Here is a 25,425-nt window from a genome sequence, read left to right on the forward strand (position 1 = left end):
ATACTGTGTAACCTACTATGGATAAATGAAACTTTATATGAGAAAACTAATTAACGCTTCTAACGCCAGAGTGTTAATATCAACAATTTAACGATGCTGCACCCTAATTGGTATCTAACGAGAAATAATAATCATTGCGCCGTGTAAACATGAAATATCGGCGTTATAAATCAAATTTAAATAATTTTAGATAAAGTAGGTGTCAAACGTAAAAGTAATAATCGATACTTTTTCAATATTTTCCTAAATCTCCGTACGAATATCTCGATTAATTTAGAAGATATAATTCGATGAAAACGATCAATCTCTTCTCTTACTTTCTGAAAATGCTGAGAATGCAAATCAGAAATTCAAACTTATACCTAGTGCCATACTAAATCATACAAAGCTTACTAAATGTTATGTTTTATATCTCTGGAGATAAATTTTTGCCGGAACTCTTACCGTCACGAGTGGAAGCACGTTTTCCATGTGGAATATAGTACCTTGACGAGCTTGTCATAAATACTCGTCGACGGTCGTATACATCTTTGTCGTGTGACGCGAATCGTTGTTTGAGGTTATGGGTTAAGGGCGAGACACGGTGTGTCAGGACTTTTAATTTCTGCCAACAACCTTGAGCAAAGAAATCGTAAATTTTCTTCGCCTAAGTGTCTCGTGTGGGTGTGGTACTCTTGCCAAGTAAGAACAAACGGACAATTTTCTATGAATATGATATGAGCGGACGAATATTATCTCGTTATTGTCTGTATATCAAGATTCTTGTATGTTATATTGATAAAATTTTACATTTGACGCAGACAACCTATTGCTCGTTTCTACCTCGACGTAATTCGTTCTTGATTACCACGTAAAACTTGTTGCTAAATTATTCCATACCCTATTAACACAGCTCGTTCTCTTTTATTATTTTTTATTACTAACCAATTTCATTGCTAGTTTAAATTTTGTATTCGATTCGGAAAATTAAAACTCGTGAAAAATGATACCTACGTTAGCTGCTCTTCCCCTCGAACCTACGAATCTGTCAATGTTTCCGTAACTGTTCGATATTCAGTCGACTGCTACTTCTTGCTTGTCCTAATTTAATTGCTCAGCCCCAAGTTTGCCAGAATCGTGTTAGGAAGTTCATCTCGGACCGTTTTACGCGTGTTCTTCGCAGTTTCTGCATGAGTTCGCCGGTGTGCGATGAATCGAGCCATACAAAATCCAAGCTTGATCGACTTCATTCGGATATGAATATTTTGATTAGCGAGTAATTACCTAAGTTCTAAAAATTAGAAAAATTAACCCCATTAAGAATGGCACACTTGGGATCTTCCATGAAAAATACTGGTCTTACTTACCGTGTTGGAAAATAATTAATTATAATCTCGGTTGCTGTAATTATTAAATAATATCGATGGGAAAGCTAACGATTGTATTTGATCGATTTGTAGAATGGACCATGAAGGAGTGCAGTGTGAGCTGGTAGTAGACGAGCGATCGTCCTCTCGGTTAGTGCCTGGACGGTCATCAACGGGATTCTACAACGCTGAATCGTTCACCCTGCAGGTGTTGCGCACGGCAGGTACGAAGTCGACAGGTGCAATAATCGGGGTTGACCCGGTTGTTGCCGCCGGGGCGGCGATGCGACGATGAGCTCGTTGAGGATTCAGCTATCCCTCTACACCCGACCAGAGGTTAGTATCGATATTGCTTGCTCTATATCCCTTTAATATTTATAGATAATTGTCCGTTCAAAGACAATTTTACGTAATTATTGTATTATTCGTTTGGAGTTCTTATTTAGAGAATTTTCCTATATTATCGTTCCGCGGAAAGTTTAATCTTTTTATTTGTTATAAATTTGCGTATAATTTCTTCCATTATACAACCATTTGCCTCGCGAAATGTTCAAGCGAGTTATTTTGCATTTTGAACGAACAAAAGGAAATTCCATCGAATGTTTTCGTAGCCCCGAGTAGTAGCAAGGCCGGGTCGCCTCACAAGCTGTCGAAAGGTCGAGCACAGAGGAGCGGAAGCTGGTTCAAGGCCGATATTAGTTGCTTGGCCATGGACCTCGAGGCGAGGAACGGGACCGGCGGTAACGACGACGAGGAATACACGAATATTTACTTCATCGTTGGGGATCGTAGGGAGACGGTCACCTACAAAGCTGATCAGGTCACCGACATGGAGCTTAAGGGCAAGTCTATTTAATTAATTCAGTAGAATCTCGTTGTCGACATCTCGAAATGTTTTCGTCCAAGTCACTTTTCATTTCCATTCCATTCTTGACTCTTATCACTTTATCTTTAGCGAATTACACCGAGAAGATCAAAAGTTACTTCGGCGATGTTCTTTGATTTACCCAAGTTTCGTTTATTCTACGAAATAAGATTACAGTTAGCACGATAGGATTCTGAAAGGGGGTTGATTTTAAATTTCAATTCGAAGTCTTCATCTTTTTCTTAATATCATAAATGCAGTTTCAAAGCATCGTATAAAGATTGAAAAGATTGATCGTAATTCTAGAGACCTTTTAAGAATCAAGTTTCTTGATATTTACGATCGAGATGTTGCCGTTGATCTCTTAAAATCGACAAGCTAACGACTAGTTCACCGAAGAGTATTGCAAAGCAAAGAAACATTTCGCGAGGAGATTCGATGGCTATCGGTTTGGCCGATTGGAGCTTTCCATTCGAAGCTGACGACAGCCATCGAGGCATTCATCCTTTCGATAAAGATTGAGATTGCTCGATGCAGCTCTACGAATATTCGATATTCCTCGAATCTAACCAATTATCGATCGGGTACGTTCTTCCCAAGGCGGAGCCAACTCTGAATGAAACCTTCCCTGAACGCTGTCCGCCCACCTTTTCAGCTCCGCGACTGATACGAAAGGGTCCCTATAAGCACTACCGAAATTATGTTTGCACACATTTCAAACCGTGACCTATCGACCGGACAATGCCTCCCGAAAATAACTCGCGAGGATCTAACTTGTCAATCAAGTCTGTTTCACCCTCTCTTGTACGTCAAACGAAAAAGCAAACAAGGGTTTATGTTCGCTTGCCTGTTGGAGCCGATACTTAGAGGGAAATTTTGAGGATGCTGTGTAAGATGTTGGAAAGCTTTATGAAATGTATAAATATTTGAGCTTCTTACGTTTGGAAAACCTACAGACAACGAACAGCTTTGGTTTTTCTTATGTTTGAGCTTGAGATTTATTTATATCGTTATTATCAATTTTATTGTATTTTATATTATCATTTATTATACTATTCATTTTGTTTATCCTCTAAAATCAAGTTCAATATTTACGATGTAAATGCTTTATATCTGTCGTTATGTAATAAAGAAATATCAAGGTCAAACACACATGAAAAGGTTAGAATCGCACAAGTTGGCAAATACTACTTCATCCGGTAACTCTATTTACTACGAACTGGGTAAGGAATGCAATTTCCGGTCTTATGAACGTTTTAAAATACCTGACTTCGCCTTGAAGATGCCAAGCTGGAACTGCAACGTAGCAAACTTAATTATTTATAGTAAAGAGTTTTAATATTACTTGGGTCCCCTTTAAACAGTATTCCCCTTCGATATTGTTACTTGAGGTCGCTATAAATTCAATGGATGGGAAAACCTTTCAGAAAATGCAAGGACTTCCAAGTAAACTAAGGGAGTTCTTCTACACAAGATTGCTTGATTTTTCCCAACGGAGACTCATATGAATAGATATATCTTGCTTGAAGAATTTCAAAGGCATCGAAAAAATACACTTCACCTTCTACATTTCATACTAAACCTACATCTACTCCAAAGATGAAAATCAAAGAAGAGAGAGAGAGAAAGAGATAACCTTTGAAAACAGTCCGATAATGTTGTCATAATAAAATTCAACTTAGGAAATGAGCGTGCATTTTGAATCGTATATCTATATGGCAGATTACTATTAAATTTACCTCGAGGAAATAATTCATGTTTAGAAATTTTTCCTTAGTGTATTACGCAACGTAATTTCAAACTTGAACGTAACTCAACCTGTTCTTAGCGTTTCCTGAAATGGTTTTCGAATCGCCTCATAACTATTCCTCGTATTTTTCTCGTTAACGTTGCATTCTCTTTGCAAAATTCGTTTCATCGCAAAGCGGCGACGTTCGTTTCCTTTTGCCATCTTGCGAAACTCATTTCTCTGGTTAATGGAAATTATGAAGTTTTCTGTAACGATGTCAGAAGCCACACGTACCAGGAATTTCGTTAATTTCACAAGGATTTCCTTGGTTGTCGCGCGATCTTTGTTGCCGACATTCGCGTAAAGCTTTCGAAACGATCTATGATAGCTGCTGGCGTGTTTCGTCTTCTATTCCCTGAACTATGAAAATTAGCTCGGCACAAGTGCATCACCGAGGTCGATTTCTTGGTAGTTTGCCATCTTAATATACTTAAACCACGCGCAACTTTATGCGGCAACCAGCTATACACTCACACACAGCTACAAAAGTTAATAGATCGTCTTAATCGTCAAACTGTTATACAATTTTCCTTGCGCCTATGAAATTTATATTTTGACCGTCTGATCAGTGTCGTCTTGATCTACCGATCGCGCTTAGTAGCCATTAAAAGTACATTTAGGACAAAGTAGTCGGTGGTATAGTATGAAAACAATACAGATGATACAGAAGCTAATTTAATAATACAATAGGTTCTTGTAAACGTGAGTGAAAATAACGTTTGTTTCTAATGTCTGATCGGATACTTCGCTTCGATATCGGGGGAAGTTTTCCCCCCATAATATCTAATAATTTTCTTTCGTAATATTCTTCGTGGTTGATATTCATCGATCACGAATCATGTCGGGGAATTGACTACGCTTTCACCGAAATGGAAACAAGTAGTTGCATTTAAAAAAGCAAAGGGAGCAAGTATTAGTTGAAACATTTTTTGAAATAACCAATTGTTACGTCGCGTGGGACCGTCCGTACGCCGTCCTTCATGGTCTGACCATCAAAGGTCCACGAACCGTATTTTTGATCTCGATAAACCTAAGGAACCACCATAAACAGAATGTTTTTAACGGAATCTTCAATCCTGTATTTTCTGTTTATGGCTGGTACTTAAAACAGTTCTTGGGTTTATTAGTCGCTTTTAAAAATCACGGAGAAAAGAGGGTAGTTACCTAATTGGAAAAGCAAATATTGCCTAACGGAAAAGCTGGTTTTTTCCATGAACAAGGTCACCCACAAGCTACATTGGTAGGAGGCTTCCTCCTCCTATCTTCATTCATTAACGTGGACCATTACCAATGGGCATTGCAGATCGTTACCCACACTTCTCTGACCTTCGTTCAAAGGGTACATTCATACCGAGCTTTCCTCCGTAATAACATAAGAGCGGACAGTGAGTTAACACCGGTGCGAGTTAAAAGACACTTCGAGGAACGGAAGTCATCGCATTTCATCAAGTCGAAGATAGTTCGTCGAACGAAGATTCTTCGGCACATTCTCCAACACGAAAGGAGTCTCAGGTCGTACTCACTCGTAGTTTGTCAGTTCATACATAACATTGTATCACACTGAAGTTGTTGGATCTTTTAAATATATTATATAACCTGTTAAGATCAGAGTTATATTCACTCAACCACCCTTATTATCCCAAAAGAAATAAGGGATCGATCGATTCGTGGCGTCGATTAATCAAATCGTAACGGGAATTTACGACTCCCTTCTTGACGCGCTTCTTCGAGATCGCGTCTTTCCACGAACGGTCGAAAATTCATCAATAGTTTGAGAGATAATTGAGTGTAAATTAAATGAACGACCTATGTACGATATAAAATACATATTACGCTCCTTTAATTGTCGTTAATGACAAAAATGCTCGTTTACACCTTAATTTTACTAAAGTGAGAGAAGAACGATCTTTATCGACGTACTTCGCGTATCACAGTGTCCTCGAGTGTCTGACCATTTACGCCTCGATCTACTTGAGCCGCGGTCGAATCGAAGTAACGCAGCTCGGTTTCCAGACCTGACGATATTTCAAACTTGCTTAATTAAACAGTGTTTCGTTGTTCTGTTTAAAATGGTTTACCGTAATTGGCGCATTACGAATTGCGACGAGCGAACTCGTGTCAAAGTGCATCGCGTAATTAGGGATGATAATACCATTACAATTTATGCTGGCTTGCAAGCCGGTTAGTGGAAATTGCCGCACCGCGCCGTCATGTCATTACGAGGAGCTGGAAGCATCTCAAAGGGACATACGCGAAACAGAGTGGCTCGTGTCAATGCCACAAGAAGTCTTTGTGCCCCTGTATACCGTAATTCTTCTCGTCGTGCCTCAGCCTTGTCCTCGAACTCGTGACAGACAATCTTGAAAGGAAACGGCTTGAAAGAAAACCCTCTATCGATTTTCTCTTTTGTGCATTCCATGAACATTCCGGGAATATGTCTCGTAAACGTACGCGAACACGATTAATCAATAAATTCCGCTCTGCATGAAAGTCTCGTAGTTTTTCTCAAACACCTCTCTTGAACCTACGAGAAAACTGAAAATAGAAAAGATTTTAGGAAAAATAGGATTATAGGTAATATATAGAAGGTAGTGAAATTATAAGATGTTATTTTTGCATGTTTATGCGTTCCTTTCAGAAGACACAAACATTATCGTTCGTTTGTGAATAATACGGCGAGCCAAAAGCATCGTGGAAGATTCTTCGAAAGCAGAACTGATTGTTTTTGAACAGAATTGTACGCACGTTGCGATAATAATTTAGTAGTTAAGCCTTCTTTAAACCTCTTTGCTGAATACTATTCTACGGAATTTTCTACGTTAAACATTTCAGTCGAAATTGACTTTAATTTCGAGGTTGAAACGCGGAACATAATTCTCATGCAAATATCCCTGCGCAATCAATTTTGAACCTCATCGAAATCCCTTTAATCCACGTATTCTCTTTCCGCCTAAATTCCACCGAATCCGGCCTAATTGCGATCCCATTTTTATTCCGGTAGAAGTATCTCATCTAAATGGCTATCATTTCGTATTTCCTTCTCTATCGTTCGCTGATGTCGTTTCGACGACGATTCACGAATAGCTCGCTCGTTCCTACACCCACGACCCTGTAATAGACTGATCATTTGGTCGATTCCCACCCCTTTTGTCGCATCATCCCCTCCATATAAAATTCACGAGAGGCGAGTTCGCGTCGCCGATATATTCTTCCTTCTAGTTAATTAGAAAGCTTTTGAACGAGATCGCTGGCCGTACCGCGAAAAAATATGCCGACGATGCCCTGACGAGAATCGATATTGTTCGTAGGGTAAATTGACCCTTATTGTCTGGCCGTCGTCACGAAATTTCCGCTCTCTGGAATGAACTACTAAAAATAGTCTGTCGGTGGTTAGATCGAACATCATATCTGGTTTTAAATTTACTTTAAATTTAACTTGAGTATTTTTAGCATGAATTTAACTGACTTTCCTCTTGAACTGTTTGCTTAAGAAAGCTTCTCCATTAGCCACCAATTGTCGGTGTATCGGAGATTCTGTCGTTATACGAGTTTTAAATTATTTATTTTCGGGCTAGGGATAAAGAGAAAGACTTTTAGTCGGAGTTAAAACAGTTAGAGAAGGTTTTAAAGTTTTCGCTCACGTTCCGTTCGTGGATCTCTGCCTCGAGAGTTCTTAAATTTTTTAATTCTTTAAGTTACAGCAAGTATTCTGTATAACAGCTTGAGAGGTATTTTTAATTTTTAAAAGTTCTTTGGTTCTTACCACTGGAGTAAAATTATATTCAATTTTATTCTTCTCGTATTCGCAGAGGTAATTGGAGTTTTAGGATACAATTCAGCGAACAGATAAATTCGGAATTACACCCGCCATAAGATAAAACATAATTCCTGCCAATAAATAACTAATGATATGGTTAATTGCATTGTTATATCGGTTGAATAAATCGGTCGTCGAACAGCAGTCAGTATCGTAATCGTAATTTCGTTGTAATTACCAGCTTGCCAAATTATTGTTTCATCGATACGACAATCTGCTTGCAGTATCGATGAGCACTGAAATGTATGTTCAATCCTATCCACTTTCGTTTATAACCTATTAAAGAAAAAAAAGAGAGAGAAATTCAATATGTAGATATTAAAAGCGGATATAAAAGGAAAAATCCATTATTCCGGATCAGTATACTTTCATAACTTAATAAAACGTTATTCAATTAAAATTATTCGCGCTTTCTGTGATAATTAACGAAACCGTATCACGGCTATATCGTACTTTCAACTGAACAATTATCACGGGAAAGCTCGTCTCTCTTTATGATTTTAACGAGTCCGACAAACAACTAGACCCTCGTGGTTACGTCAAGTTGTCTTTTTCATGCACCAGCCTCGGGAAATTTATTTTCACGGTTCATTGTTCCTCTCGTTAACAAATTTCTGGATTAGAACGATTCGTGGCGCATGACGCAAACCACGAACGAAGATAACTGGAAATCATATGGGAAAAATACGAAAAGTGATTTAGAATGGAATTTTGACCAAAATTTTCATCCTCCTGATATTTAGTATCTGTTTGACTGTTTACAAAAATGTTCAAGCTCGTGCATTTTTAAAACGCTCAAAGTTGCTTATAAAACACTAAGAAATTTATATGTATGTACGTTATGTTTGTTGTACAAAGTATTTGAGATTTTTGAGCGATTCAATCGTAAATGAGTAACATCAAAATGAAAGAGTCGGCAGAAATGTACTTATCTTCTTACGTGCGCTCTTGAAATACAAACTTTTCTCAGTCGAAAACGAGGAGGATTTACACGGAAACGGAATCCACACGCGCATAATCTGATATATCCATGCTTTTTTATATGCGTTGTATGCTCTGTACAGATAATTCCACGTAATTGGCGCTCGAAATCGTCGGTCGGTTCGAGAAAAGCGTTCGAGCGATTTTCTTTTCAGTCGTTTAGACGATTACTATTCTTGCCTATTTAGCTGGAACATCGAAGCGTTTGCGAGAACGCTTGCGCATTTTACGATAATGGAGTAATTCGATCCCTGAACGTGTACGTACGAAGAACAACTTTGCTCGGTTCAGCCCGCGATGGATTTAGTGCGTGTATACACACTATGAAAGCTGTACTAAATCAAAATGCGATTGTTTGCGTTACGCTATTCGCATTAATATAACACGCACTCAGCGGATAGATAATTACGATCTGCGTCGATGTTGATGGAATTTACGGCGTTTAATAGACGCGGGTTTAGTTGAAATTGGATAAGAATTTCCGATCATTGCTACGTTTTTTCCATCGCCGTGCAATCCAGAATGTTTTCTTTCAATTTTTACGTTTTCCTCGCTTTTTCCTTTTATAAAATAGTCGTTGATAGCTAGTGGTCTTTAGCGTTGACTTTAATTAACTTTTTCGCCTCACCGTAAGATGGAATTTTCAAGATTACGCGGTAATTAGATTCCATAATAAACAGATTCATTCAAATTTGAAATATGATTACTTTTTGAACGACAACAATTTTCAACCGTGTCTCTTTCGTTCTCCGTGTAAAGTTCGCTAGAATTTCGTAGCGTATCGAAACGTATGGCGCACAGCCGAACAATTACGAGTTTAGGGGCGGTTCTTACGACCGCATGAATTTGCATATTCACCCTCGTCTAGACGACACTGGAAATGGCAACGTTCGTTAAATACAGCACCGTGCCAAAGTTTCGCATCACTTCCCAAAAGCAATTGCTTTGAAACGGACACTAAAATGCTTATTTGGTATTTCTAATTCTGTTATAATTAAAACGATTAGGGCAAATTGAACTAAACTAACGCGCGAGAATATATAAAATATTAAAAAATCAGTACTCGTTATAATATTCAATACAACAAAAAAATCTCTGCTTAGCTTCTACTTCTGTATACAATGCGACATGTTTCATTTTTATCGTATGGCCACTCGGATAGATGGTGTAATTTCTGTACAGTACTGTATGACAAGGCATATGCGGTTTTCGTGCGTTTATGCGGTTAATTGGTACAATAAACCGTGTCTATATGTGCAAATGTATCGATTAGAGGTGAGGCTGGCCTCGTATAACCCCACCTCGAAATCAATCAGGCCGAACCTACGAGGATCCTTTACCACGACCTCGAGCACATTCGATACATGCCGAGAGTATGGCAAGATCGAAGACGTTTTTCTGTACCTCTCTCGTTTCAAGAATAGATCCTAACGGAAAGACTTCTCGTTAATTAGAATCAGCCGGAATCGATGGTCGCTTGGAGAAAAGAGTTGTACGATAATTTGTCTTGTTCATTTTTTATTAGACTGTTTGACTTTCTAATCAACATGCGATAAATATTATTTTCTATTTTTTTTTTTTTTTTTTTTTTTATGTGACGTTTGAAGAAAGTGCTTCAAGATTAATTAAGTTAGTTCAATATTTGTGTGTTACGTGTAGTTTTTCCACTTCTGATAATGATGATAATAATGTGATAATACCGTGTCACGGACTCATGGATGTACGAACAATTTAGAAAGATTAGATAAGACGAGATACGATTGTTACTAATGATGAAAAGAAGCAGACTGAGTAACTGAGAGATAGATAAATAGTTTCCTCGAGAAATTGCACGTGGCGAGAGGTTAGTATACTTATGATTTCTGATCAATAACGACCAGTTTTTCTTACGCTCCACTTTGATAGAATCGATCCTAATATTCTGTTTAAAATATATCAAATGAATAAAACAACGAAATGTTGAAACGTAATACTAGAAGGTGTAATACCAGATGAAAGGATTAAAATTTATTAAATAAATAAGGACAGAAAATATGCTTTTTCTTGGAAATTTTCTTATTCCGAATTTTGTGCGTGAAATTTGAAAAATATTATCGCCACTCTATTTTACGCCACTCTGTTCTCCTTCATCGTACAAAGTGCATCGATACGTAGCTCATAGTCTTGGAATTCGTGTTCAAGGGTTTGAAACGAATTCCTATTCCCCGTGAATCGGAACGGTCTTTAATGATGGAACACCGTGAAAAACGCGCGAAGAACAAGCAATGTTTTGCTGTTTATGAAAACATTATTTGGTTGACATTTCTGCAATATTCTGTCACAGCATCTCAGCTGTCAGCTTCGTGGTCGAATGTCGTGTTTCCATTTTAAAACCGCGCACAGCTGTATTTCCAATCGGCTTTGCGACTGGTCAATCTCATAATCGGACATTTTTTCCCTCGGTCCCTGAACATTTTCTTTTATTTTTCCCGCCTGTTTCAGCGTCGCGTAAAAAGTGCAAGAGGATTCTTCCACGAAGAATCATAAAGTTTAACCTACTTAGAATATTAATTTTGTTTCTTGCTTGCTGGCGATTAAACTCGTCCAGACAGTCGTAAATATAATTACGGCGTTTAAGTGTGACAGAATCAAATAGATTTACGCGATTTACGCAATGGTCGTAGTAAATTATTCGTACGTTGGATAAAATAGAGGGAACGGACTAAGAACGAACCGTTACGTCAAAATGGATGAGAAAAAGTTTGCTTCGAAAATTTAGATTATGCTTCGTCCGATGGTAACGACTTTATTTTATTTTATCTCGATAGAGGTTGTGTCTTTTCCACAGAACCGTTCGAAAAGTTAGGTAGACTTTAAAGAAATAAACCAGGAGTAAAAACAGTTATAGTATATCCAAAGTCTAAAGCTTTCATACCGTGGTTATAAAGTTTCCTTCTTAAGTCTCTTTCTAAACTTTCCTCCTCCAAGTTTCCACATACCGCTCGTGTTCGTGGATACCTTAAACCTTAGCTTTCAGAAGCTGTGCACGTATTTCTAGAATTTTTATTTCCTCATCAACGTGTTCACGCGTCGCTCACAAATCTTTCTACTTTTAGACAAATGGGTATTACATTATTTTCAAATAACTTAAAAACTAAGCCAGCAAGCATTTTGAATCTAGGAATGTCGTTGAATAACGGCGATGCATCTATCGAGAGAAATATCTAAGAGAAATTTTATGGAAAGTGTATAAAAATTGTTCTTCGTGGGAGTAAAAACATATTTCTTAGTAAGCGAGATTTAACAGGAGAACTACTGACCTCTGGTATAGGTATATTGCGCATAGATTAATTAATTGAAATAATTGTAGTAATAAGAATAATAATTGTAATAATTGAAGTAATTGAAATAATATTTATATAACGTTTTACTATGTTCTTCAAACACCTCTATGAACTGTATTCGTACTTTTATAAAAACGAAGTAATCGGTAAGTCGATTTTGCAGTGTGACAGTCTAGTCCATTGGAAAGTCCCGGAAGCAAGCTCTCGACCGTCGACAATTTCGGTGCACTCGATTTCCGGTCAGAATCGTCGAAAGTTGGTTCGCGCTTCGAGTGAAAATCGACAATGATTGCGCGTCGTACTGGGTTTTACCTGCGGTCAGGATGTTTCCAGTCACCTCGCGTTTCCAGTCCACGTGGAATTTAAGCATCCTAAAAAAAGATTTACAGGAAACAAAATTTTAACTTGAAATCGTTTAACAAACTTTTGGTCGGTGGTGTTCTTGGGAACAGGATTTTCGTATATTTTTTGAGAATCGAGAGATAAAATGGAAAATACCTTGCACCACGTTTTAATAGTTGATACACGCTATACAAATGCTTCGCGTTTTAGAATCGTTTGAGAAATCCAAAGCATAATGCGATGTTATTATCAGATTAGATAACCCTCTTCATTTACGCTGCTTCCTGACATATTCTGGAAGGAGAAGTTGACGTTTCGGTCATCAATTTCGTATAACTTTATACGTGATTAATGCATGCTATCTCCATGTGTCTTAACGAAGTGAACTTTTCATGCACTGCCTCAGTATATAAACATAGTTACGTGATTGAACCACAAGACGTCCATCAGTTACTCGACTTGGGTCCTGCATTAGTTGTTGTTACCAAGCTTGTCGATATTCCTCGGCTACGAACAAAGTTATCGTTTCCCGAATTTCGTCAAATATCGATTCGAGGATCACGACAAGTACAATTTTTACTTTTCACCATCTTGCACGACGATCGAATAATTTGAATGGAATCGGTGAGGTGGACGTACGACGGCGCGGTTTCTCTGTAGTGTTGGCTAATTACAGGGTCGTTAAGCGTACACGGAGGATGTAGCCAATCCATCTATACGTTTATTTTCTAATTCGTCGACGTATAATAAAAAGTAATAGTAGCACCGGGACCCGTAGGAACTCTCGAGCGATGCTTTCCGACCGCAATGGCTTCCTACACCTCGTACCAATGATATTGGCCTCAACAAAATAATGAATAAATTGAGCGTGGGTCACAATAAAAATATAATCGTCCGCCGTACATCCATGATTCACGTTTCATTATCCTATTAGAGCCAATGGACGGTCGGAAGATAGCTCTCCCCCTTCTTTCGTTCTGTATATGTGCCACCACGTTCGTTTCGTTTCGTACGGAGCCGCGTCGTGTGAGCCTGGACAAACCAAGCCGAGAAGATCTGTCGCTCGCGCAAAACCTCTCGCGCGTTCAATCGTGCAAGCAGTCGAGCGAAAGAGAGAAGGTAGGAAGACCACTTTGATTTCCATCGGTGTAACATAAGTTTCTCGAGCTCTGTTCGTCAACGCCACGAGGCAACTGGGGTGGTGGTGGTTAGCTGGGAGTGGGCAGAGGGTCGAAGATGGAGCTGAGATATTTTTCTGCGATAGCTTGATTAAATATCGCAAGTGGCGTCGACCGAGACCCATTCCGACGAACGACGAGAACTTTCGTTTTAGAGCAATTTAACCTCGTTTCAGGTGAATCATCGACTCGCGTGCTTTGCATCGCTTCTACGCAGGCATGTGCACGACGTCGTCGATCGGTAATTCGACGTTCGTTCCTTGTTTCATAGGCATTGGGTGGGTGGATGGTTAAAGGATGGGCAATAATTCATGGAATCGACGATTCGTTCGGAAACGCTCTCTTCCGCACTTCTTCTCCCTTACCTTACCTTCCGTACTTCGCGTGTGGTCGAATAAATCTCGAGTACTCGAGAACAGGCTCTCGAAAATATTGAAAAGAGGCACACAACGCGAAATGTTTTCTCTTCTCCTTTCCTTTCTTCCGTTCTTTCAATAAGAAATCTGATTGTCGGAGGAAAACTAAATGGAGGAGAATTTATATGCAGGTTAGTGGATGTTCCTTTATTGCGGAGGATCGCAAACCACTTCCTAAGTCGCTCAACCTCGAGGAGAGCAAAGTTACGTTCGCGAAAAGAAACACAGGCTTTCGAAGTTTTAGGAATGCAATCCTACTGATGCAATTGCAAATTCGAATTACAACTGGCCCAAACAAATTTAAATTAGTTGTATTGGGAATTTACTTGCCGAGTTGTCTGGCGAGCCGCAAGCATTCGCATATTTTAAACGTACCGTGCTCGATACCGAATTTTAACCTATCTAACTTGTCGTGTTCTTCCTCTGTAACCTTCGAATAGAAAAGTAAACGTCGCCGCCGTTACTTTCAATGGTGATCGAGGCTCGAAACGATCGGTCGTATCTGTAAAGAGCAAAGCGAAAAGGGTTCCGCGACGATTCTACGAACAGCCCCACCCCCGCGCTCAATTAAAAGAATTTACTCGGCAAACGATCGCGCATGCCGCGTTCAATGAAAGCCGGTCGGGTCGATTTTTATAGTTTGTCCAGCGCATACCATCTCCTCCACCTTTGACCATTGCTCACTATCCTCCCCACTATTCTAATTTAAGACTCTATTATTCCCGACATCGCTGCTCGAGCTAATATTTGGCTTGGTAATTTCGACAAGTGTAACCGACAGCATGGTCGGTCGTTTTTCTCATTTGGAAAACTTTCCTGTGACCAAACTGTTTTAACTTCGAACGTGACGTGATGTGACTTCGTACCGTGCTCTATTACGAGGCTTCGAGGGCCGTTTAGGCGGTAACTCAGTATGGTGTACTATATTCTTTCGATCTTTTATTGGGCATAGAGATGAATTAATTGGGCGTTGAATCAGGTATACGTAGCGTTTAAAAAGTTCGTATGGGAAGAGAAAATTAAAATGTGCGATACTTTGATCGATGGGATGATGTTTTGCTTAAAAATATTGTCGTATAGTTGGAAAAGAGTTTGAAGATACGAATATATACGTAGAGTAGAAAATTTATGGACATACGTGTGTAGTATGTACTCGAACGTTAAAAGCAATTTATCGAGTGGAAGAGAAATGTATTGTAGATTTGCAACGATAAATTTTATCGACGACAGATATTTCACTGTCACGTGAGAAATCTCTTTAGTAGAAGATTTAAATCTACTTTAGAGAGATAAAAGCTTAGATAAAAAAGCTATTACGCTCGGTTAAATAAGTATAATCATCTATCATTATGGATTAAAATGCCATGGAATGTAATTTAATAATTATTTATTGCCAACGATGGTATAGAAAATGTTATTTCTTTGTAAATTGATTATTTTATATATGATGAAATGAATTAATTATAGTATCTTTTTTATTGCTACTTCATAATTACCAACATCGTGATTTTAATCTATTCGATACGATTGAAAGAAACACAGGTATCTTTTATTTCACTCGGACAAACAAATTTATGTACCGTTTAGTTAAAAAGTTAACATTCGCGTGAAAGAAGCGTTGCGATACTTCATAAATCGTAAGCAACAAATATCTATCTAAATTTTCCCTGTGACGTTTTGAATATCAACCGATGAATTTCAGGAATGTCCAGCTGTCAAAGAAACACAGTCTCGAAAAAGTTAATCAACTCGATTCAAGCGAGCACGCACAGAGGTATCCTTTGATGGCTTGTCCAGGAAATTTTAACAGAATTGCCAGCAGGCTGGCCAACAACTAATAAACTGGTCACTGTTTCTATCGTTTTCGCGAATCGTTCATTCCACCCCTTTTCACTGCCCCGAAGGGTTTTATATACCCATGGGACAAGCATTCCAGATCGTGAAGAAATGGGGACATTGTCACGTAAATTTACGAGAAGGGACGATTTAGCAAATTCACGAGAGCGATAATTGGACGATGAAATTTCTTGAAACTTGTGAGAATTTTCACCGTAGTATTTATAGAAGGGTAAAAAGATTGTTGTATAAAGCAATTTTAGTGTCAAAATAAAATTGTAGACAAATGGTCCACTGTTAATAAGTATCCGAATTATTTATTACTTATTAGTATTTTATTATTTACTATATATATATATCTCGGAGTTGAAAGGACATCGGGGCCTTTCTATTGGAATGTTTGGGAAGGTCCCCCATACTTTAGTCCAGACTTTTTAGTATAGCCGTACTTAAATAATAAAACTGAGAAATATCAGTTTATAATTTAATCCAATTATGTTTGCCCGAGATTTATGACAGTGGGCTTGGGCTCGAAGTGACATAACGGGTCGCTGAACGTGGCCACGGTCACGGGAGGGACGCGTACTTAACAGAGGTATGGAGTAATTAAATAGCTCTCCTTAGAAACAAAGATTGACCCGTGAGATACAGAGAGGTACTGAGAGGAGTATATAAGGGCAGTCCCACTTGGACCGAGGTTCAGTCAGATAAGTTCTACTTGCACCGTAGACAGGTACATCCGAATCGTGGATCAATAAGTTGAGTTCGACTTAGGCTGTGGAAGAAACCGCATTCGTCGTCCCGTGGACCGTGGATCCGTTATCGAACCTATTAAGGTTATTCGGTGTATGTGGAATTAAAGAAACGCGTGGGTAAATTGTAAGGTATTGTAAGTATATTTATATTGTGAATATTAAAGTACAAAGTGTGGAATGCAATGTAAGCTGGTCCAGATCCTCACGCTAGCAATGTACCCTGAGACTAAAAGAACCCTGAAGCCAACATCGCACGTGGTCTGTCATCGACGCATTCTTTTGTCTATGCGCTATCGATGACCTTAGCGCTTGAGAAAACCGAAGATCAAATGTAGAGTTTTCTTAGAAGTGGCGATCACTTCAACAGAACCTAAACTCATTGTCATCGACTTCTCGATTATCCAATCGCCGCTATTACTTGCTAAATTCTGTAATAATCACATTTGTATCAATAACTATCATCGATAGTACATAATAACGATGGCCAATTCACGTGAAGATTCATTATACGCCCTTAATTCTAATGGTAACCCGACATATATATACTAGTTGTTTAAATATCACCGGTTGTATTAACATTAAAATTCCTCCGCAGTCTGACAATCACAATCACCCGAATTTCTCAGTTCCACGTTTCTAATATAAGAAAAAGATATTCAGCTATTACAAACTAAATTTTCTTTTTATTATTTCGTGTTATTTTTGTATAGTCGCATCGTTGAATACACGGTATAGTATTCTGAAAACATTTGAGTTAATCAGCCGAAAAAGATGGAAATTGGTTGCGGATTAGTTGATGATTAATTTCGAGATTCCATTCGTTTGTTATGCACGCGTTGAAAGGAGTATTTTTTGTTAAAATATCCTTTCATCACGATGCTGGTATAATACGATTTCTGTTTTTAGACTTGGCTTTCAATCCGGAAGAGAATAGTCGCGTTATAAATATTGTTCGCACCACGCTATGAACAATTTCAGTTTAATTAGCGATCTCCATTCAGATGCACGCGTGGGCGTGGGTACGCGAGCTACAACTCGTATCGTGTTCTCGTATTCCGTGTGCACTCTGTGCTCTACGTTACTCCTCGCGTATTTGGAACAAGCGTACAGGAAGTTTATGTATATTGGAACAACACGAATCTTGAAATTTTCTTCCGTTCTACCACGCGTTTCTTTCCCCTCGGGATATCTGCTGATATTTAGTTATTTTCATCGTTTTTAACTGTTTTATTGTAAATTTGTTATTTCATTCGCATCGCGTGTGCCTTATTGTCTGCAGTACCACATACCAAATACCGAGTAGTGGAAAAGACTCGGAACTGTTTAGAAAAAGATTTACATTGTCCCAAGGTTCTAATAATTCAATATGATTCTTCGATATGTATGGTTTTTACCTAAAATCTCCTCGTAACGCGATGTGTCTCCATAACATCGAACAACGAGGTAAGCCGTTTTCCATGTTTTCCCCATTGCAGTCTGCGTATTGTTCCCCTCTAACAAGGGGTTGCTTTTTTCCACAGAACGAATAACCGGAACGATTCGCCATAAAGAGAACGCTTTTACGATCGTTGAGAACACAGAAGCATTACCTATGGCATTTTTCAAATTGCTGGATCGAACGAGGGTGAAAGTTGAAATAAAATATAGCTGAAATATTTTTCTCATTCCATTGTCATCTCGCCGTTGATTCGTATTTTTTCGTTTGAGTTTCGACGATCAAAGCAGATTACTGCGCGCTTTAATTTTTTAAAGGGGCTGCTGTTTTTAAGATTCTACTTTTTTCGATGCCATTTGTCGAGTTTATACAATGCGAAAAGAAATTTCATGAAAACTGCTTGATCGCAACTTTTATATTATTTTCCTTTTCCATTTTTTCGTGTTTTTATCTCTCCTTTTGACATTTTTCTTCCTCAGTCTTTTTGATTCTTCTTTTGTACGTGTTAATTAGAATAATGAGAATCGCTTGAAAAACAATATTCGTTGGAAAATGTATTTTTTATTCTTAGAATCGGATTTCATTTAATCGCTGTTGATTTATACGTTTTCTGAAATTAGATTAAATGCTATTTATACGGATTTATATGGAAGAGCAGTTTCGGGAAAAAGATTATGGGAATATTTGTTGAAAAATGACTTTCTTGGAATGTATTCTTCGTATTCTTTCGCACATTAAAAGAGAGACCCAGCATACACTTTCTCCTTTTCCATGATAAGCGTAAATTATCGAACGAAGGCGAAGGAAAGATAAGAGAAGAAATTATTGATAAACGTACCTCTCTCATCGGCTTCTTCGATTAATTGCTTTCGTTGATGTCGATCGTTCCTGTAATTAGAAGTTACGAGGCAGAAGTTTTCAAGAAACGTGGAAGGGCGTAATTTCTGGAAAATGTAAACCGGAGGTTTTCTTTACAAAGAATTCTTACTAATTAGCTCGTGTAAGCATGCTGTGTACAAGGTTCGCTCGAGGCGGTAAATCTTGCTTTACTGCAGCAACTTACATTTTAAAATAATTAACGAATATAAATAAAACAAATTACTTTATTGCCAATTATTATATATATATATATCATAGAAAATGAAAATAAATTTTGATTTATTACTCGCTGATAAATTTATATGAATGATTAAAAATTAAATCTAATAAAGAAGATATCGCACTGCTTTAATATTTTCTTTAAACTTGTAAAAGCATAAAATTAGAAATAATTTGGCTCGCACGTTTTAAACTAAAAATATTTCTCACTTCTCTATAAATGTTTAGTCGTAGATGAAAATTAATGTATAACACGTGCTGTCATGGAAGGGACAAAATTTCTGAAGCAAAGACACGTATCTGTTTCATGCAACATTTCATTACGTCATTTGAACGTGCTTCGGAAAATTCGCGTCATACAAGTTTAATTAAAATCGGCAGGTGGTATGTTTTTCTTAATATTCCTGCTTATGTTCGTGAAACGAACGTCAGTCGTTGGTAAGAAAAAGTGCGAGCGGAAAGAGCAACAGCTGAATTTTATAAATGATCTTTATACGACATTCGCTAGGAAACTCATTTTTCATGGGGAATCATGAATCTTCTTGCGGAACACGAGGGAGATTAAGCTCGCGTTTTGTCGAATCGATAACTGGAACGACGACGGCGAAACTTTTACCGTTCTTTCTGTTTTTTAAGCAACTGCCGGATACCATTAACGCTCTTGTCTTTTTTCGTCGCCGTCTGAAAGCTACACGACTTCTTGCTCTTTACCTCCTTTGCGATAGTGGCGTTAGACACTTTAACGTCAAATAGCATGCACTTTGCATACTTCACAGCTTCTTCGCTAGAGTTTAATAATTTCGCGTGAAAGTAGAATCTAACGAAATCGTAAAACTCGTGTGTTCTCTACCATATAAATAGATTTCGAACAGGATTTTTATATTTAATGTACAATAGCGCGTACAATTAATTGGTACAGACTGGATATTTTTAATAAAAAAAAAAACATGATTCTTTGCTTAATCGTTCCACAACGTAACTTTCCCATGGGAATTTTAAATACATCGTAGGGAGAAATGATACCAAAATGTTCGATAACTTTCCAGGACTTTTCAACCTGTACGTTAATGCAACATTTATGCGATACATTAACACGACACGAACAGCAAGTCTAGTTGTTTCTAGGAACGTTAGAATTCGTTTATCATACCGAAAATTAATGTTTACCGCGCTGTAAAATACGCAAATTGCATGTGAATTTTGTTCTACGGAACAAAATTCTCACACTTGAATTACGAAGCAACTGCGGTTTTAATAAACTGGATAATGTCAAAATATATCTCTGTTTTTAATAAACCGAAAGCTGTTAAATTATATTTATCTGTCTTTCCAATTACGGATCTTAATATCCAATAAATCAACGACTTCTCTCTCAACTTCCACTTTAGATCAACATTTTACACGCTATATTGACTCAACACGAACTGCAATTCGAAACAAGAAACATTTATCATCTGCTGAAGCAATCTGTGTCGTAGCGCAAAACACACAGACTGCGCGTGAAGTTTCTTTTACGCAACAAATTTTGCACACTTGAATTACGAAGCAACTTCGAAACGCGTCTTCCGGGGGTAATTTCACGGAGGAGTAGAATCGTGCCGTTTAAACTCGACAAGTCGATTATCCGCTTGTTCAGCGATAGAGCTCGCGAGCAATTATTCAGTTGCCCCTGTCGCTCGATAATCGTTGCTTATTATTTGCAACTGGAAACGAAGCGCGTTGCGTATCGGTTTATTGCACGGTATAAATCTACATTAGAACGCGCACACCTACGAAACTGATGATTAATTGTCGTCGAGGCCGCGTTCTCCCGCTGCCCATTAGTCATTGGCAAACGTGTTAATCCTCTATAATACAGAGTCGAGGATATTTTTCAGTTTCTGTCTCCGTATATGCATCAGCGTTTCAGTTGGCCGATGCTTTAGCTCACGATTCTGAAAGCGGTGTCTCGTGAAACTAAGAAACGCCGGTGTCATGTTGTTAAATGGTAATTTCATTTGCTCCGGCATGTGATTTATGCACCGGTTGCTAGCCGTTGATGTTAGTTAATCAAGATTCGTCGGTTCGTACTATGTTAAATTTATGAAATTCAACGATGTTGCTACGAACAAGTTATTCGAGGTTCGGCACACGAAACCGGTTAATTCTATTGATATTAATCTCTGTGGTTAGGTGTTACGAGATTAGCGGATCCCTCGATAGTAAGTGTACGCTTGGCCGAGTTCCATAGAATCGAGAGTATCGGAAGCTTTCAGTGGAGCGGAGTGATCGGTCGATTTAAGATGATGGAAGGATTTTGGCAGCTTTAATGGGCGTTGATTCTCTACTGGTATCGTTGACGTACACAATGGCCATCCGAACGCTTATGATTGAATAATTGTTAATAATAATTATTTTGAAGCAACAAAAATCTCACGTGCCGAACAGAAAATAACTTTATCCGCAACTTGTCTCGTGCTTCGGTTTCTCTGCTCAAGTTTCGAAACAAAGGGATAGCCACAGACAGAAAACCTGGCAGTAAATCATCCGTGGTCCAGGACAGATTTGCAACGCGTAGCGTTGTACAAACAATTCGCGTGGATCTATTTCCGTCTGCGACGAACGGGCCGAGTATCGCACTGCCACGAACAATAAACAACCTTTCGGGGAAAGTGGATGGAAACGAACGCGTGACAGTGCTCGTTCCGGCATTGTATCCGTAATTGCGTCGACATAATGCGCGCGTTAGGTCGAGTTACGCGCAACTGTGCGGCCCGCGTCCACGATGAATAAAACATGCACTTATAAAATGTCGTTACGCTCGATATCATCGAAAGGATACAACGCTTCGAGCCGTGCCATTTGAATAATGAATTCACGGCCGGTTAGTACGGTTTCCCGTAGAATTTTTTAACGCCGCATTATTTGTTTCTCGGCGAATCTGTCAAATGCACGCAAGATGGTTTATCCCGTAGAGATTTAATAGTCGAAATGATGGTTTCTTTTTTTTTTTTTTTTTAATGACAGATAATAGATATTTGCTGGCATAATTCTACTATGTTACGCTTACATGGTTGAATCGAAAAATATTTCGCCCGTTTACAAATTTAATCAGCAAACTATATTCGAGCGTACGTACGCGATACGCTGTGCTCAAACGTATTAAGCTTTTATAAACTTCGTCGACACTACGTTAAAATTGCAGATACATCGGAATATTGCGATATATTTATCAAATTTATTTACCGAAAAATAATTCAAAATGATCGAACGTCGATGCTTTTCACGTTCAACGTTGAAACAATGAAATATTGAAAATTCAGAATAGTTAACAATTTCTGTTTCCGGTAATAGGAGTTTTAATAAGTTGGTTTTCTGTTGCAGAACTCTTTAGAAATGCAGCAGAGGCTGGCCCTCTGGACATCGTGAAGCTTCGCAAAGAGGACAAGCTGTTGAACATTTCGGCTAATTTGCCGGCGAACACACCCGACTCTCCCTATGTTCTTCAGGTAACGATCCAGCTATCTTACACAGCTGTCTCGGCCATTTCGACTCGATCCTACTTTTCCAAATCTTTTCTCTGCGTTTCTCGCTAAATTATGTAATTTGCCATTTCTTCTTCTGGGTACTTTCGTTTTAACGTCGGGCGATGGTCGTTTAGAATCGAATTGAAAAACTTCTCTTCAATTGCAACGCTTCGACGAGAAATTCCTTTCTCCATTCTAACTTAATCAAAGTTATTGGAAAGATGAATAATTTCAATTAATAAAACAACGTGAATTAGAAAAGTATTTCGAAAAATTCTAGTTTAATAAGAAATACGTTTTATGTTAATATTTAGTTTAAAAAGAAAGAGAGGAAACAAAGTTTGCTTCTCGGAGCCTCTCAATTTCGATCCCTTTATTCGGGTCTCATTGTGTCGAAACGTTTTTATCGTTCCGTTCGAGAAGATACGGCGATCGGTGGATAGACAATTCGGGACTTAAAATTTCACGATTCCGCTGCTCTCAATCGGAGTCAATTCAAGCGAAATCTTCCCTAGATTCGACAAATTGTCTCATGGATGAGTGTTTCGCTCGTTCATCGAGCACCACTTTATTCCGACCGACCCGTTAAAGTGCATTTATTACATTGCAACATCTCTATCATGTTATGTCCCTCTTAACGTAGCATTTATTTCAATTAATATCGATTATGATCATCGACTCTCAAATGTTTAATCAAGTAAATAGAAGAAATATTAAATATTACAAATGGGCAAACATTTACATATTTACATACATGTTGTAATAATCCTTTAAACAATTACTCATTAATATTTAAATGACACAATTATTAACGGATTATTTCCAATATTCCTGTAAGCAGACCGATCAAACTTAATTCCCATCCATCTTCGCGTAAACGAGAAAGATAGCGACATCGATAAAAGAACGACAGGAATATAGTCCCTTCGAGGCGACAATGTACTTTATATCTAGATTACAGGAAGAAAGGTTTCGTGCTATTACACGATAAACTCGATGTACAGTTGATGGAAGTTTGAATGTGGCTATAAAGAGTATATTTCCTGTTTTCAAGATCGTCGGAGCACATCCGGCCTCGTCTGGGGTGATCGAGGCGGAAGTGCTGTGGGCTCTCGAGAGACGTGTGGCGGCCTTGGAACAGCAACTTCGGGAGCACCAAGAAGCTCTGAACGCGTCGCCATCGTATGCTCTTCGCGAACTAAAGAGGCAGGTCGACAGTTTCAAGAACAAGTTGGAGCACAACGAACAACTCAGTTGGCTGAGTAAGTTTTACATTACACGAATACTCTTTCGTTCGTAAAAATGTACAGAGTTTTGAAAAGATCCGTCGTACTTTACAATATCGTTCATTGCGTGTGAAATCAACGCTTGGAAGATCAATTGAGATAAAACAATCCGTCAAGTCGCGGATATTGTTATTATATTTAATATCATGGAAATAAATATAATTGTTTGTATTCTTCTGAATTAAAAAAAAGACGCAGACAATTTTTCTATTTTCTATGCTTAAGGAATGGCAAAAATTCAGCGTGTAATTCGAAAAGTATTGAGATATCTGAAACGAAGCTGGCAATAAAAAGAAAATAGAACGACATAACTGAAAACAGAAAAAGTCAACGTTTAAAAGTGATAGGATGGAGCAAAAATTCTACCATTTCTTGTATCAGAGAGACAGAGAAACGGATAATCTTCTTAAAATGCTATTGAAAGCGTATTTTCAAAAGATGCCGAGCTTTCTACGCTCGTACCATTTTATTTATTTTATCTTCTACGATTTTTTCCTTTTCTCTTTGTCCAATCGACCATTGTTCGGTGCCTTGAAGCCAATATAAAATTGATCAGAAATTGAAATGGAATATCACGGAATAAAAGTGAATCATACTCTCTTTTATGTATAATTTAATCTAGCCGATCGTGCCACGCAAACATCAGCCGCGCGCAAAATTGCACATCTGGCGAAAGTTGCGAACCGGAAAATAAAGGACGGAGCCGAAGTAAACAGCGGCGAATCGAAGCGTTTCGAAGCTTTTCGTTTTCAGCTCGTCCCTTCGCCGTTTTCTTCTTCTCCATTTCTTCATCCTCTTTGACGAATTGTAAAATGTCAGAAGCGTTTTCCGCAACACATCTTTTTCTCTTCTGTGATAAAAGAAATAAAAATAGAGAAGAGAAGAGGGAAAAGAGAAGATAGAAAACTCGTTTCGAGGTAAAAAATCGTTGCTTTCTACCTTGTTTGATTTCCTTCGATTGTTCGATCTTCTCGCAACAATTGCCCTCGTTATTTTTCGTAAATTTGTCTCGACGAAACGGATACCGTTGCAGGCGATCGTTTAGAAAAATTTCCGGCCATTTGCGTCCAATCGAAGAATCATTTTAACGCAACCGATTTGCCAGGGACGATGGATATACGCGCGGATAAACAGTACATCGCATCGGCCGAATACGCCTACCGCTGAATAAATATTTGCCCATGCAAGGAACCGTCGCAGCTATTCCTATCTTCAATTTCTAGCCAAACGCGTATATAGATACAAGGTTTCCCTATGACCAGGCTACCAGAGAGCTTGGCCCCAAAATTTTCCCTTCTCCCTCTCTTTTTTCCCCTCCACGTTCTCATCCCCTCTCTTTTCTTTTTTCATTTGATTTTTGTCTCTTTCCTTCGTATTTGTTCCAATTACATAATCGAGAGGTTTGTAATAAAAACGAGATCCGTCCATGCTTGTTTCTTTTTCTGGAAACGA

At 38.4% G+C, this 25,425-nt stretch overlaps 1 protein-coding gene across 3 annotated transcripts in view; it reads left to right on the forward strand.

The window, feature by feature from the left end:
* The window catches only part of LOC132916113 (uncharacterized), a 139,579-nt gene that overhangs the window by 95,050 nt on the left and 19,104 nt on the right, over positions 1-25,425 (forward strand). For all 3 annotated transcript variants that reach the window (XM_060975901.1, XM_060975900.1, XM_060975899.1), the window contains exons 4-7: positions 1,440-1,682; positions 1,958-2,188; positions 22,545-22,669; positions 23,742-23,949. In XM_060975901.1, the coding sequence (XP_060831884.1) occupies positions 2,056-2,188; positions 22,545-22,669; positions 23,742-23,949 (466 nt within the window). In that variant the 5' untranslated portion in view covers positions 1,440-1,682; positions 1,958-2,055. The remainder of the gene's footprint in view (positions 1-1,439; positions 1,683-1,957; positions 2,189-22,544; positions 22,670-23,741; positions 23,950-25,425) is intronic.

This window comes from Bombus pascuorum, chromosome 1 (assembly GCF_905332965.1).
Source record: "Bombus pascuorum chromosome 1, iyBomPasc1.1, whole genome shotgun sequence".
Classification (NCBI taxonomy): Eukaryota; Metazoa; Arthropoda; class Insecta; order Hymenoptera; family Apidae; genus Bombus; species Bombus pascuorum.